The sequence below is a fragment of the Pongo abelii genome, chromosome 21 (assembly GCF_028885655.2).
Source record: "Pongo abelii isolate AG06213 chromosome 21, NHGRI_mPonAbe1-v2.0_pri, whole genome shotgun sequence".
Classification (NCBI taxonomy): Eukaryota; Metazoa; Chordata; class Mammalia; order Primates; family Hominidae; genus Pongo; species Pongo abelii.
The window spans coordinates 66,623,947-66,640,115 of record NC_072006.2 but is presented as its reverse complement, the minus strand read 5'-3'; the positions used below and the strand labels follow the sequence as shown (position 1 = coordinate 66,640,115).

The 16,169-nt window shown below is 62.6% G+C and overlaps 1 protein-coding gene across 1 annotated transcript; it reads left to right on the top strand.

Annotated features, from left to right (window-relative positions):
* Nucleotides 1-662: 662 nt before the first annotated feature.
* On the top strand, nt 663-6,188 carry HRH3 (histamine receptor H3). The gene is made up of 3 exons (XM_024238977.2): nt 663-1,229; nt 2,287-2,453; nt 4,019-6,188. The coding sequence occupies exons 1-3, from the start codon at nt 977-979 to the stop codon at nt 4,937-4,939; spliced, it is 1,341 nt and encodes a 446-aa protein (XP_024094745.1). The 5' UTR covers nt 663-976; the 3' UTR covers nt 4,940-6,188.
* Nucleotides 6,189-16,169: the final 9,981 nt, after the last annotated feature.

The window sequence follows — 16,169 nt, the reverse complement described above, 5'->3', positions numbered from 1 at the left end:
CTAGACGCGCTCCCCTCCGGCTGGGTCCGCCCGGCGCCTCATCTTCCCTTATGTAACTCCACGTCTGCCTGCGCCTTGCAGGTCACCCTGGACCCTGCACTGGGCCCTGTCCACAGGGAGGCTGGCACCCAGGGTCCGTGCAAACGGGAGGTGGAGCGGACCCCTGGTCTGGGCACCGGCTTTCCAAAACCCCCTCCTCCCCATCCCTTCTCCTCCAGACATTCCTTCCCCCGGAGACCCACATTCCCAAAACATGCACCGAGGAAATGCCCCGCAGGGCAAGTTCCCTGGAGCGCGGGTGCAGGCGTTTCCCCCACCCCCACCCCGGGTCCCCACAGGCGCCAGGGCTCTCCATGATGACCGGGCAGGGGTCACCAAGGCCGAGGGCACAGGAAAGGCCGAGCAACCCAGACCCCGGCTCGGAGTGCGCGGGCTGACTGACCGCAGGCCAGCCCCCAGACCCGGTCAAGCCCCGGCCGGGCTCCCAGCCAGCTGCTGTGAGCGCAGGGGCTGGGCTCCAGGCAGCCTGGCGGGCACGCGGCGCTGTCCGTGGTGCTGCCGGCGCCGGGCGGGGCGGGGGCGGGGAGGGGGCGGGGCGAGGGCGGCAGCCAATGGCGGGGGCGCTGCGCGGGGCGCGCGGGGCGGTGGGCTGGGCGCGGGGCGCACTCGGCTGCGCGTTGCGCTCCGGGTGCACGGTCGCGCCGGCAGCGGCTCAGGCTCCGGCTCCTCTCCCACTGCAGCAGCCGCGCTGCCGGCCCCACTGGGCTCGGATCCGGCCCCGGCCCCGGCCCCCTCGGCACCGCCTGCCCTGGCCCCGGCCCCGGCCCCGCGGACCATGCGCTGGGCGCCCCCCGGGGAACCCGACCCGGCCAAGGGCCCGCAAAGACGAGGCTCCCGGGCCGGGGCCCCTCCCGGCCGCCCAGCTCTCGGCCGGCGCCCTGCCCCGCGTCTCGGAGCCGCGTGAGCCTGCGGGGCCATGGAGCGCGCGCCGCCCGACGGGCCGCTGAACGCTTCGGGGGCGCTGGCGGGCGAGGCGGCGGCGGCGGCGGGCGGGGCGCGCGGCTTCTCGGCAGCCTGGACCGCGGTGCTGGCCGCGCTCATGGCGCTGCTCATCGTGGCCACGGTGCTGGGCAACGCGCTGGTCATGCTCGCCTTCGTGGCCGACTCGAGCCTCCGCACCCAGAACAACTTCTTCCTGCTCAACCTCGCCATCTCCGACTTCCTCGTCGGTAAATCCCCAGCCCCCGGCCGCCGTGGGACCCAGGGGCGCCCAGCGTGGCCGGGCCAGCGGGGAGTGGAGCACGGACCTGGGTGGCTCCCGCAGGCACACGCCCCACCAGGGGACCCGGCCTGGGAAGGGGGCGTCCGGAGTCCATGGGGTGGGGGGCACAGGCGAAGTTCCTTGCCACTCAGGCCTCGGGACAGGGGCTGGGGAGAGATGTCCCCGGGAAGGGACACGGGCACTGGGCGAGGCGCAAGGCGCAAAGGCAGCGGGTGCAGCTCTGGCTCCTGCGCTGTAGCCAAACAAAGGCTGCTGCGGACTTAGGACGCGCGGAGGGCGCAGTGGGGCGGTTTAGAGAAGGTCTGGGGGAGGGGACATGGAAGGGGGATTTTTAGAGCTGTGTTGGGGGAAGGGACCGTGGGGAAGGTGGGGGTTGGGGGAGACGCTCGGAGGAGCGTGCTCTCACGTGTCCAGGCTCTGCTGCCGGCTGGGGGGCGGGGCACGCGGAGGGGGCTGGAGCGCCAGACACCTGTTGGGGATGTGAGGTGCGTCTCCCAGACGCTCCAAGCCCGCTTGGCAGTAGTAGTAGCGGCTGGCGGCTGCAACCAAGTGCCCTTTCAGCCGGGAGAAAGGGTTTCTCCTTGTCTAAGCTGAGAGGGAGGGCTGTCCAACGCCAGGGTAGGGGCTGGAGTCCAGCGTGGGGAGGGGACAAGGAAATTGTCTTCTTTCCTCCTTTGAGGGCTGGGAGGGCTGGACAGAAGTCCAGGGAGTCCCGACTCCAGGCTCTCGGGGTCTTGTGGTGGCCAGAGTTCCCCATGCCTGGATCATCCTTCCTGCCCCCAGGCCCAGGGAACACAGATGGTGCTGGGAGCTATGTGGGGGTGAAGGCTGGCGGCAGGGCAGAGTTTGTGGCTGACACCAGGTGGAGGGGCGGTAAGATGAGGATGGCTAGTTCCAGAAAAGCAGCCACCATGTGACCCCAGGTCCCGCCGGTGTCTGCGCTTAGGTCCGTCCGTCCCCTGGCCCCTGGCTGCATGGTCCCACTGTGGCCCTACTCCCCACAGGCGCCTTCTGCATCCCACTGTATGTACCCTACGTGCTGACAGGCCGCTGGACCTTCGGCCGGGGCCTCTGCAAGCTGTGGCTGGTAGTGGACTACCTGCTGTGCACCTCCTCTGCCTTCAACATCGTGCTCATCAGCTACGACCGCTTCCTGTCGGTCACCCGAGCCGTGAGTCCTGGGCTGCGGAGCCCCTGTTCACTCCGCAGGGACAGTCGGGATGCCCATGGGAGGCACCTGGGTGGGGACGGCCACTTCTGAGCTGTGGGCAGAAGTGGGCTTGGTCCCACTGGCTTTGCTGCTGATACATGGGCCACTCGATGGCCAGCTGCCCACTCGGGGCCATGGCTGTAGCCAGACTGGCCTGGCCCAGGCAGGAGGCAGGGAATCTGGATGCAGATGTTCCTGAAGGCAGGGCTGTCACTGCAGCCCCCGCCCTGGGGCAGGTGCCACAGTCCCCGGAGTTATGGGAGGATCTGGGGCCAGAGGCCTTGGGTGACATCCCTCACACATGCATGTGTGCAGCTTGCACACACACACAGGCCCCGGGAAGGCAGGCGGCAGATCCTGGCTCCGCAGATTTCCCTTCATGGGAGCGGCCACCTGAGTCAGGGACCCTGCCCCACCCAGGCTCCTGTATCAGGGCCATGCAGCCCAGGGAGCCGCTGCTGAAGTCACTCCTTCCCCTTCTCATCTCCTTGGCAGCTCACCTCCCCAGGGCTTTATGGGGGCCTCTGCAGGACTGAGGGCAGGTTGTTTGGTTCTAACCTAGAAAGGCTAAGAGACAGGGTGCAAAGAGCATGGCTTTGGGATCCTCTTGAGCCCATCCCCCTGTGGTCTCTCCCTCCTTTCCTGGAGCCACCAGGCATGGGGCACAAGGAGAGCTGCCACGAAGGGTAAAGCGGCCGAGCAGAGAGCCTGGCATGGGGGTGCTCTGCCCACCTCTCATTAGCAATAGCTGTGAACATTGCTCCCGCCATCACCAAGGTAAACACCATCAGGCTGGTGGGGGAGGGTGGCAGGGGCTCTCAGGTCCTACTCCTCGAGCTGTCCTACCTGAGACCCCTCAGTGGGATCCCTTGGCCCTCCTGCCCCCTGCCCCCACCAGCTGGTTGCTCTCTGCCCTGAGGAGGGCCCTGCCCTCTCTCCCTGTTCTTCCCCAGAGGCCCTGATGTCGATCTGGGATGCTTTGTTCTGTGGCGGGGCGGGGGATGTCTCCTAGCAGTGGGCCAGCTTGTGGCTTCACTCCTGCACCTCCAGCTCCCAGGGGTGTGAGCACCTGTGCAGGAGTGGGGCTGGACCTCCCACCCCAACATCTGCAGATGGCTCGGGCCTTTGCAGGATCAGGATGCATCATGTCAGAAACAGCTGTGTGCGCACGTGGTCTGGGGCTGATGCTGAGTCTGGTCCCAGGGATGCAGGGGCCAAGGACAGGACCCCCAGGGAGCTCACAGCTGGTAGGGGGTGGTAAACAGGCAGCCTAGCAGAGAGTGAGGATTCAGGTTGGTCCCAGGGAGCTTCTGAGGCTCTCACTGAGTGTGGCAGGGCACCAGCCCGGGACCCCAGTGGGGAGGGTTAGAGGAAGGGAGGGGAAAGAGGGAGGGAGGGAGGACAGGAGGGGAAAGGAGGAGCATTGCTGCTGAGGGAAGGGCCCACATAGGGGCCCACAGGCTGCGGGGGCGCACCCAGTCCAATATTCCTTCTGCTCCGCCCCTGACCAGCCTGCCCTTCTGCAGGTCTCATACCGGGCCCAGCAGGGTGACACGCGGCGGGCAGTGCGTAAGATGCTGCTGGTGTGGGTGCTGGCGTTCCTGCTGTACGGGCCGGCCATCCTGAGCTGGGAGTACCTGTCCGGGGGCAGCTCCATCCCCGAGGGCCACTGCTATGCCGAGTTCTTCTACAACTGGTACTTCCTCATCACGGCTTCCACCCTGGAGTTCTTTACGCCCTTCCTCAGCGTCACCTTCTTTAACCTCAGCATCTACCTGAACATCCAGAGGCGCACCCGCCTCCGGCTGGATGGGGCTCGAGAGGCAGCCGGCCCCGAGCCCCCTCCCGAGGCCCAGCCCTCACCACCCCCACCGCCTGGCTGCTGGGGCTGCTGGCAGAAGGGGCATGGGGAGGCCATGCCGCTGCACAGGTATGGGGTGGGTGAGGCGGCCGCAGGCGCTGAGGCCGGGGAGGTGGCCCTCGGGGGTGGCGGTGGGGGCGGCTCCGCGGCTTCACCCACCTCCAGCTCCGGCAGCTCCTCGAGGGGCACTGAGAGGCCGCGCTCACTCAAGAGGGGCTCCAAGCCGTCGGCGTCCTCGGCCTCGCTGGAGAAGCGCATGAAGATGGTGTCCCAGAGCTTCACTCAGCGCTTTCGGCTGTCTCGGGACAGGAAAGTGGCCAAGTCGCTGGCCGTCATCGTGAGCATCTTTGGGCTCTGCTGGGCCCCATACACGCTGCTGATGATCATCCGGGCCGCCTGCCATGGCCACTGCGTCCCTGACTACTGGTACGAAACCTCCTTCTGGCTCCTGTGGGCCAACTCGGCTGTCAACCCTGTCCTCTACCCGCTGTGCCACCACAGCTTCCGCCGGGCCTTCACCAAGCTGCTCTGCCCCCAGAAGCTCAAAATCCAGCCCCACAGCTCCCTGGAGCACTGCTGGAAGTGAGTGGCCCACCAGAGCCTCCCTCAGCCACACCTCTCTCAGCCCAGGTCTCCTGGGTAGCTGGCCCTGCTGCCCCCAACCCGGCTCGTTCCCCCAGGGGTGAGCCCCGCCATGTCTGTGGCCCCCTCTTAATGCCACGGCAGCCTCTCTTAGGCCACCCACCCTGCCATGGAGGCACCTTCCTGGGTTGGCCAGAGGGCCCCTCACTGGCTGGACGGGAGGCTGGGTGGCCGGCCCTGCCCCCCACATTCTGGCTCCACCGGGAGGGACAGTCTGGAGGTCCCAGACATGCTGCCCACCCCCTGCTGGTGTCCACCCTTCGCAGTTACTGGTTGGTGTTCTTCCCAAAGCAAGCACCTGGGTGTGCTCCAGGCCTCCTGCCCTAGCAGTTTGCCTCTGCACGTGCACACACCTGCACACCGTCCCTCTCCCCAGACAAGCCCAGGACACTGCCTTTGCTGCCTTCTGTCTCTTGCATAAGCCTCAGGCCTGGCCCTTTCACCCCTCTTCCTACCAACTCTCTCTGCCCCCAAAAGTGTCAAGGGGCCCTAGGAACCTCGAAGCTGTTCTCTGCTTTTCCATTCTGGGTGTTTTCAGAAAGATGAAGAAGAAAACATTTCTGTGAACTTGATGTTCCTGGGATGTTTAATCAAGAGAGACAAAATTGCTGAGGAGCTCAGGGCTGGATTGGCAGGTGTGGGCTCCCACGCCCTCCTCCCTCCGCTAAGGCTTCCGGCTGAGCTGTGCCAGCTGCTTCTGCCCACCCCGCCTCTGGGCTCACACCGGCCCTGGTGGCCAAGCCTGCCCCGGCCACTCTGTTTGCTCAGCCAGGACCTCTGGGGGTTGTTGGGAGGAGGGGGCCCGGCCGGGCCCGAGGGTCCCGAGGCGTGCAGGGGCGGTCCAGAGGAGGTGCCCGGGCAGGGGCCGCTTCGCCATGTGCTGTGCACCCGTGCCACGCGCTCTGCATGCTCCTCTGCCTGTGCCCGCTGCGCTGCCCTGCAAACCGTGAGGTCTCAATAAAGTGTATTTTTTTATGGTGCTGATTCCTGAGGACTTTGTGGGGTGCTCAGAGCCTCCGTGCTTTGAGGGGAGACTCCAGGGAGTCCAGAAACCACTGAGAAGCAGGCATGAGGCTGAGGGCTCTGTGTTTTCTTCTAAGTCAGGGGACTGCAGTGGGGATGAAAGACCAGCCTGCCACACCAGGGTTTAATCCCAAGAAGGGTTTCACGTGCCCTACCGCCAGACCCCTGCACTTCTCAAGACCTGGCTGGCGGGTGAGGAGTTGCAGCCCACGCCCTGCTCAGGAGGGGCCCGCTCTGGCCCTGAGAACACAGACATGCAGCCCCTGCCCCCAGGACAGGTGCCTCATCTTTCTTGGTCAGGAGCAGGGTTGCACCCCAGCAAGACTTGGAACCCAGGGAGGATCATGGCCATGCCCAGCGTGTGCAGGGTCTGGGTGGCAGAGGGACTGCAGTGACCAGAGGGGAGGGATTGGGCTAGCTGGCTGGAGCTAGGCTGGAGGGGCTGCTAAAAGGGATGAGCCCTGGAGCGGAGGCATCTTTGGGAGAGGAGCTGTCCTGGGCAAAAGCCTGGAGGGGGTACTGAGGGTGCAGGATGAGGACACTGGGAGGAAGATGGAGGGAGGGAAGGTAGCACCCTTCGCTGTGGCCCGTGAGCCTTTAATTCCGAAGGCCGTTGCACCTGCTCCAGGGGCCCCAGGAGAGGGAGGCAGACACCAGCCCAAACCCAGGCAGATGCTGGCCCACACCCAGGTGCTCAGAGGCCACTTGGAAACCAGACAAGTCCAACCTAGGTGAGATGCAAACTCGGTGGGCCAGGTGCCACCTCCCCCAACGTCCCCTCCCCCAGCTGCAGCCTTGAGGGCCCTGACGTCTCTGAGCCCACTCTGCTTCCGACAGTGCAGCCTTGCTAGGCATGCTTCTGCTCATACCTTTCCTTCCTACCCAGGGAGAGAATCTCGTCATTTTCTGGCTACTCTCACAGCCAGTGCTGGGGGTGGGGTGGGGTGGGGGGTCCCCCTGCGCAGGGAGACCTGCATCTCCCCCTCAAAGCACCACTTACCAGCCATGCCAGCTCTCAGCACTGCAGAGGGGAAGCTAATGGCAAAATGCCTCACCTCCAGACTTTTTTCACGCCCTGAAGCTAGAAGCTAGACCTGCACTTTTGTTTTCCAAACTCCCTGGAAACTTCTCCCAGAATCTGAAGTTCCACACCCCACTCCAACCCCCATCCCCGCTCTCCTTCCCCCCCATCCCCGCTCTCCTTCCCCCCGCCCCGTCCCCGCTCTCCCTCCCCCATCCCTGCTCTCCCTCCCCCATCCCCGCTCTCCTTCCCCCACCCATCCCCGCTCTCCTTACCCCACCCATCCCCACTCTCCTTCCCCCCATTCCTGCTCTCTCTCCCCCATCCCCACTCTCCTTCCCCCACCCATCCCCGCTCTCCTTACCCCACCCATCCCCACTCTCCTTCCCCCCATCCCTGCTCTCCCTCCCCCCATCCCCGCTCTCCTTCCCCAACCATCCCCCCTCTCCTTACCCCCCAATCCCCGCTCTCCTTACCCCCCCATCCCCGCTCTCCTTCCCCCACCCATCCCCGCTCTCCTTACCCCCGCATCCCCGCTCTCCTTCCCCCACCCATCCTCGCTCTCCTTACCCCCCAATCCCCACTCTCCTTCCCCCCATCCCCGCTTTCCTTCTCCCCATCCCCGTTTTCCTTCCCCCCGCCATCCCCGCTCTCCTTCCCCCACCCATCCCCCCTCTCCTTACCCCCCCCATCCCCGCTCTCCTTCCGGCTCCTGGACCTCTGACTGCCTCCCAGACACTCAAGTGACCCCTCTGAGACAGGCTCCTCTTCCTGGGCAGAAGCCACACAAGGCCCCTCTTAGTGACAGAGGGAGGGGCAAGACTGGAGACACCTGGGCCTTCTTCATAATTCTAGCCCCAGCCCGTGTGCACCTCTGCCCCTGGGGCTGGGCACAGTCCCAAGCGGAGCTGGAACCATGATGGTAGATGTCACTTTCAGAGTGGGGCGCCCCTTCTGCCTCTCGGAGGCCCTGAGGCTCCTCCAGCAGGCCAGCCGTTGGCCTCCCCTGTGGGCCCCCCGTACCACCCAGCCTGGCTCTGCAGCGGGTTTTGTTCCCGTAGCCAAAAGCTGTCTGGGAAAGGACAAAGAACCGTTCTCTGCAGTGATGGGCGCTTCTGTGCCGACAGCCCAGCAGAGCCCTGGCTGCCCCTCCGCCCGGCCCTGCTAAATGGCTACAAATTGGAGGATAAAAGCACAGGCTTTCAAGCAATTTTGCCTTCAATCTCTGGAAACTGCCGCTCCCTGGAGCTCCTGTGCGGGATGGAGGAGGAGAGAAGAAAGACACCAAGTCTGTTGGGCCCGAGTTCTGCAGCAAACAAACACACAAGGGGGCCTCTCTCTGTGAGTGAGCATCTGGGAGGGGAGACAGAGCCTGCGGGCCCCGGGCTGGAGCTGCCGCCTGGCTGTCTGCCCACCCAGGCCACTGCTGTTTACTGAGCACCTACTGTGTGCCAGGCACGGTGGTGGAGAGTGGGCTGCATAGGGCAAGCACTCACGTGGTCCCTGAGCTTCTGTGAGCTGGACCAACGAACAGCCAGCCTTGAGTCCCTGAGGAACAGGGCGTGCCGGGGACACAGGCGGCTACCATGGTGCATGTGGGTGGCCTGGCCACCTAGTGGGGACACCCTCGGCCCTTCTGTTGCAGGAGACAGAGCCGCAGCCAGGCCCTGGGCGGTCCTCAGGAAATAGGTGCTCAGGCCAGCAGGGTCTCCCCGGCCCAGGCCCTCAGAGGCTGCCACTGGCTGTGTGTCTGGCCACCTCACCTGCCTCGTGCTGGTTCTGGGGTGCCCCTGGGACAGGTTCTGGGCACATGCTGGGTGACGATCCTTCCCAGCTTGGGATGAAGCCCCTGAGCTCTCAGGGTGCCCAGTAGGCAACCCCATTTCCATCCTGTAGGAAAAGCCTAGTTACTGGTGAGCCAGGGCCACGGCGAGGGGCAGCTGGGGCCCCAGGCAAGGCTTCCGGAGCCCTGAGCTGGGGGACACATGGCTGCCTGGCACTGTCTTTATGGGCCCCCAGCCCACCCAGTGCTTATAGCCGGGCCTGGAGATATGAAGAGGCTTTCGTCCAACATTTACTGGCATTCTCCTGGGTGCCAGGTCCAGGCGGGGAACCCTATGGCCTTGAAGCCATCTCGGGAGGCACGGACATGCTTCGTTCTACAGATATGAGAACAAGGGTTTGGGAGGCTGGTGACACCTTGGTCCCACACCACACTCAGCAGTTGGGAGTGCAGCCAGGACTGGACACCAGGTGTGACTCTGAAGCCCATGTTCTTTTGGCTCCATCACGCTGTCCCCGAGTGCCTACTGTGTTCTGGGCACCACAGTGCGGCAGGTGTAAGTAGCTGCCCCCACTCCCGTGGACTGTGCCCTCTTGGGGGACACCACTGTGTGCAGTTGCTGGTGGGGGTACCCCCCGGGATGGAGAGCAGAGTGGGACATCCAGGAAGCCTCTGTGGGCCTCAGAACCAGACCTCAGCTCTGCTGATCTTCACAGGAAGCATCCATGGAGTGCCACTGGGGTCCTTCCATTGTGCCGGGCACAAGACCCCACTCAGCCAAGCTGGGGCAGGAACTGGGGGAAAGAAAAAGGAGGAGTAGGGGGTGGGCTGTGGAGCCCGAGGTCCCAGTTGCCCAGGTCAGGCAGAAAGTGTGTCTGGAGGGGAAACTGAGGCCTGGCGGATGGGGATTGCCTCAACCCACCCAGCAGGTCTGCATTAAGGCTGGGACTAGAATCCAGACTTCTTGGGAGGGTGCCAGCCCCGACTCTTCCTGTCCCTGCCCGTCTAAGAGGCCAGGCCGGGGCTCCCTGGGCCTCCGCTTCTTCCCCTGCAGAATGGGCTCGGCCACGCTCGGGGGTGGATGGAGCAGCGGTTGCTGAGTGGCCTCTGCCTGGCCCTCCGAATCCAGTTGGCGCCACTCTCCCTGCCTGGCTGCAGCTCAGCAGGCCCCTCGTCCCCGCGGGCAGGAAGCGGCTCTGGCGCCCACTGCAGGCCTCCCCATCATTACCGAAAATTGCTCCATTGTTGGCAGTGCACGCACCTGCTCGCAGCGGACAGCACTGTGCTAACCTCATTAAGCGCCCGCCGGGCCTCTCGGCAGGCAGGGCTGGAGGTGGCCAGCTGGAGGAGGCTGGGGGAGGTCGCCAAGGTCCCTGGAGGGTCGCCTTCTCCCCGCCCCCTCTCTCCTTCCTTTCTCATGGGTTGGAAATGAGCACGGGGTCTGGAGTCAGCTGGACTGGAAGGTCGGTCTGACTGGGGCCACTTCCCAGCGGTGTGACCTCAGACAGGTCCCTCAGCCCCTGGGGACCAAACAGCGCCCCCTTCACCACTGAAGTCTGGTAAGGATGGAGGGATGTCTTGCTCCCAATGGCCCCGGGGGCCAAACCCCTCCCCGGACCTGATGGTACATCCAGGGACTGGTGCTGGGGGGAACATCCAGGGTCTGTGGATCCTAGAGCAGGAGGCAGGGTCAAAGGTCAAGCTCCAGCGGGGCCTCAGTTTCCCTTTGAGGACACACAGGGGTCCATGGAGGGGCAGAAGCCCAGCAGGGCTGGAGCAGGGAGGGGCAGGGCCAAGGTTCAGGGGTCCCTTTCTGGTGCCCGCCTGGGAGGAATCCTCCTGCTGCCAGGCACATGTGACATGCTCAGGCCGTAGTAACAAGAATGGCTTCCGGCCCACAGCACGACGTTTTCGGCACCGTTCTGAGCCCTTTCCTCAGCTAAACCCATCTCGTTGAAGGAGGTTAAGTGGCCTGGTCGACATCACGCAGCTAACCTGGGACTATTTTCCCAACCCCTCAGCTCTCAGAGACACCTCAGGCACCTGCTCAGGAGATGTAGTTTTCTTTGGGGAACCACTGCTCCTCACTCTGGTGGGCTCGGTAGGGCCAACTCCACTCCTGGGCTCCAGGGTTCATGTGGGTCTCAGCCATGGCTCGGCACCGTCACCACAATGGGTCTGGGATGACACACATCACATCCCCAGCCCCGCCAGTGGGCGGCAGTCCTGGGACTCTGGCTGGAAACCTGAGAAGGAGGTGCCCTCTCCAGCTGGAGCGGCCGTCCTGGCCGCCTTCGAGGCTGCCCTTGCCGAGGCTGCCTGGTGGAGGGAGTCTGCCTGGAGCAGACAGCAAGGAAGAAAGCCAAGCTGAGAGCTAGGGGAAGGCGGATTCCCCATGCTGTCGTACCTGAGCACCTGGATCCAGCCCTGCCTGAAGCTAGCCCTGGGGCTTAATGTTTTACAAGTTACCAAGTCCACCTTCTTTCCTAAAGCCCATACAAGATGCATTTTTATAATTGGAGTGGGAAAAATCCTGCCAGGTGAGACTCTGCTCAGGCTGGCATCCTCTACCTCAGGGAAGAACAGGTCACTCCTGCCCAAGGGAGGCCTGTGGCTCTGACTAATGAAAAGTGGGGAAGTGAGAAGATTTTCTGATAGATAATAGTGTGTTTGTCACGGTTGCGGCAGGAAAGGCATCTCCCAACACTGCAGGCTCTGGAGAGAGGACGGTGCTGTCCTTTCTGTCCACAAGAGGCATCCATGAGATGCCTCACCCAGGCGGCCTGCCTCGAGTGGCCCCAGCAGGGAAAGTCGGGTGGCCCCAGCAGGGAGAGGCTTCAGCCCCTGCCCACAGCCCCTCCAGGGGCTGGAAGAAGGCAGGGGAGGCTTCGGGGAAGGGTGTACCTCGTTCCCCTAAACCCCTGGCGGTCCTTTTCCCCCAGGTGGCCAGTCTCCTGGCACCCCCTCCCGGGAGGCACCACTAAGGAAAATCAGTGTTGAAGCCACTCTCCCTGTCACCACCTCCTCCTCGCTTGGGTCACTACCTCCTTTCCTTGGGGTCACCAGATAAGAAGCAGGACGCTCCTTAGGGTCACCAGATAAGATGCAGAGCCCTGAACTTCAGTGTCAGGATGAATAATGTTTCAGTGTGCACTCACATGCAGTGCACTCTTCATTGTAAATCCAAAATTCCACTCTAGCGGCGTGGGCTGCGCCTGCCTGAGCAAACCTGCCCACTCCCTTTTCTCTCCCTCCAAGGCCCTCCCTCCGCTGACGGGGACACTGGGGGTGGGGCGGGGTGCTCAGTTTTAAGAAGCCACGAAGCTCTTTGGCAAGGAAAAGAAGGGGCTAGGGTTGGGGTTGGGTGGGGGACTGGGGGAGTGGCTTCCTGGGACCTGGACCCTGGGGCCTGGTAGGGGGCGGCAGGCTGGGCACCGGGGGCGTGGCTTGCCCAGCACACGGGGTGGGAGGGGGGCGCGCGGAGCCTAGCCACCAGACCCATGAGGCTCTGCTCCACCCTTGACTGGGGATCCCAGGTGACACCCAGGGCCCCTGTGAGCCCAGAGGATCCTGAACAGGGAAGGTGCCCATCTGTGCCCAGGCAGGGCGAAGGGAGCCTGCTCCAGGCCCAGGCGGGGAAGGTATGACCTTGACTCATTCACTGGGTCTTGTTATCCTCACTGGACTGAGGAGGGAACAAGGCAGGGGGAGTGAGACACCCCCGCCCCCACCCTCAACACCCAGCCAGGCCACAGCCAGGCCTGTCCCCCTGGAGGCCATGGCAGAAAGCGGAATGATTTCCTGGCTCTGGGGAACATCATGGATCCACTGGGACCCACTGATTTTTTGCAAAGTAGCAATTCTTTTTTCTCCTAAGGAACCAGACGATTACAAGAAAGAAAAAACGATCAGGTAGCCCTGTCTCTCACGAGCCCTGTCCCCAGCACCCACTCCTGGGGAGGGATGGTAGTTCCCACGCAGGCCTGTCTTGCACCCCATGGGTTCAGCAGCCTGCGGACCATCAGGTCATTAGGCCACATCCAGGGACCCCGCCCCTGTCTTGCCTGTGTGGCTAACCCCATGTCACATGGAGGAGCCTAGGGTCCTCTCTGACTGTCTGGCTCCTTTCAGAAGTGGAGACCCTGGCCTGGGGGTAGGGCTGTTGGTGGAGCCAGTCCTGGCAGTAAGAATATGAACTATTCGAACAGCAGGCAGGGTTGGGCCTGCCGTGCATCCTCCGTGTGGCCTCTTTCTGGCGGTGCTGCTGGAGATGTCCCCAGATCCAGGATCCTCGGCAGTGGCAAAGCCCAGGGGCGATGTTTCCTGCAGAATTCTAACGCCAACGGGTGTGCAGGCTGCAGAAAAGTTTGCTTTTGTTTTCAGCTGACCTCACGCTGCCTTCTTCTAGCAGAGATTGAGCAAGAGCGCCAGGAGGGGACAGTCCCAGGAGGGCTGGGGTGGATGCAGCCCGAACATTCCACGGAGCCTCCAGGAGCTCACCAGAGGGCAGTGGGCTCCCGACGTCTTGACTTTTTCTCTTTCGAGATTGTTGTAGATTCCATGCTGTTGGATGCAACACTACAGAGACCCCACGTGCCCTTTATCGGTTTCCCCCACAGGGAAGCTTGGGTGAGCCACCCTCTAAGACCACAGCACACGCCATCGCCGCACGCAGGTTCCCACTCCCCTGCACTCATGTGTGCGTGTGCATGTTTACTTTTCTGTCACACACACACACACACACACATATATATATAATTTTTTTTTTTTGAGCCAGAGTCTCGCTCTGTCGCCCAGGCTGGAGTGCAGTGGCACGATCTCAGCTCACTGCAAGCTCAGCCTCCTGCATAGCTGGGACCACAGGTGCCCGCCACCATGCCCAGCTAATTTTTTTGTATTTTTAGTAGAGACAGGGTTTCACTGTGTTAGCCAGGATGGTCTCGATCTCCTGACCTCGTGATCCACCCGCCTCGGCCTCCCAAAGTGCTGGGATTACAGGCGTGAGCCGCCGCGCCCGGCCTATGTCATATTTCTTATCGTGGTGATAAACATAAAGTTCACCACTTGAGCTATCTGAAGTGTGCCGTTCAGTGGCTCTCCCATCGCCACCCTCCACCTCCAGAGCTGGTCATCTTCCCAGCCTGAAACACTAAGCCAATAGGATTCTTTCACACGTGCAGACTCGTGGCCCCACCACCAACACACAGGATGATGGTCCAAGGACCCTGGCACGGCCCTTTTGTGTCCACGGCTGCCTCCACCCTCCCGCCCTCCTCAGCCCCTGAGGACCACCAATTCATTCCCCTCATCGTTTCTGGAACACTCTGTAGAGGGAACCATCGTGTGTGACCTCCTGGCACTGGCTCTCCCCGGCCTGACACCTGTGGTCCCCAGGTGGACACCATGCACGCAGAGCTGCTCCCCGCCCCCGCCGAGCACTGCTGTACCCCGCGGCTCTGCAGCCTCTTTTAGCGACACCAGGACAGGTCCCCGGCACGTGTGTTCACTGACGAGAAGCTCCGGTTGCCTCAGCATGTCTGCCCTTCAGGCGTCCATCCTGGGGCCAGCGCCGACCTGGGCACTGCACACAGACAAACAAGGTCTCTGTTCTCCAGGAGCTTAGGGCGGGCGGGGGGCGACGGCGGCGAACGTGAATAGTGTGGAAAGTGCACACGAGAGGGTGGTGGGCCCAACTGTGCAGAGCCTGGGCACGTGTGGCTGTCTTTGGCTTTTTGATTAGAGGGCATTTCACGGGGTGTCTGGGCAGGGCACGGGGTCACAGGGATCAGCAACACCAGAGCCTGCAGTCCAGGGAGTGGCCTCAGCATGGCTGAGACACAGGAAGGGGCAGTGGGGCTGGTGCTGTGGGCACCAGGGACTCCCAGTGAGGGGCCTGGCTTCCTGGCACAGCCCCATGGGAAGACTGAGGGGCCCGGGCACCAAGTAGGGGAGACGTTAGCAGGCCACTGCCATTGTCCAGAGTGGGGTGGAGGTGACAGGCATGGCGGGACCTGGGGTGGACCCGAGGGCAGAGCCGCTGCGCTGGCGACGTGATGAGGCAAAGACCCCATGCGAGACTGAACTCAGCATAGCACGTGCGCCAGGAAGCACACACAACCGCAAGATGGAAAGGGAGGCCGGGAGCGCTGTGGCAGGCCGAGGCGGGCGAATCACCTGAGCTCAGGAGCTCGAGACCAGCCTGGCCAACATGGTGAAACCCTGGCTCTACTAAAAATACAAAAATTAGCTGGGTGTGGTGGTACGTTTCTGTAATCCCAGCTATTCAGAAGGCTGAAGCAGGAGAATCGCTTGAACCTGGGAGGTGGAGGTTGCAGTGAGCTGAAATCGCACCACTGCACTCCAGCCTGCGTGACAGAGCAAGACTCTGCACCGCCCCCACCACCGCCAAAAAAAAAGATGGAAAGGGACATTGCTTGGGGTCACACAACGTGCCCCCAAATCCACATCCACAGAACCTCAGAATATCACTATTGGAAATGGGGTCTGTGCAAATTTAACTAAAGATCTCAAGATGGGACCATCCTGGGTTTAGAGAGACCCAAATCCCACAACTGGCTTCCAGAAGATAAGAGGACAGACATACGGGGGGAAGTTACATGAAGACAGGGCAGGGACGGGAGCCTTTGCCACTGCTAGCCGAGGATGAAGCAGGAAGGACCTCCCTGGCCTTGAGAGGCCTCACACCCCACAAACAGGAGAATCCACTTAGGTTTTTTTTTTTTTTTTTTTTTGAGACAAAGTCTCACTGTGTCGCCCAGGCTGGAGTGCAGTGGCGCGATCTTGGCTCAAGTGATCAGGGGTTCAAGCGATTCTCCTGCCTCAGCCTCTTGGGTAGCTGGGACTACAGGTGTGGGCCACTACACCTAGCTAATTTTTATATATATTTTTAGTAGAGATGGGGTTTCGCCATGTTGGCCAGGCTGGTCCTAAACTCCTGACCCCAGGTGATCCGGCTGCCTTGGCCTCCCACAGCGCCAGATGACAGGTGTAAGCCCCCATGCTCAGCCAACTTCTCTTAAGTCACCCGGTTTGTGGCACTTTGTCACAGCAGCCCCAGGAGACTGATAAGGAATAGATAAAACTTCATTTTCAAATGGACACACTACGTTTTCCTACAGCGCTGTTGTGGAGCTGGGCTTCTACAGGGGATGCTCAGGGCAAACCCCTCCTCACCCGTGTCCAAGCGGAGGGTGGCAGGGCCCCAGGGCACCCAGACTCCACCCCACCTGGGCTGCGGCAGGAGAACTGCTTGAACCCAGGAGTCGGAGGTTGCAGTGAGTGGAGATTGCGCCACTGCACTCCAGCCTGGGTGACAGAGTGAGACTC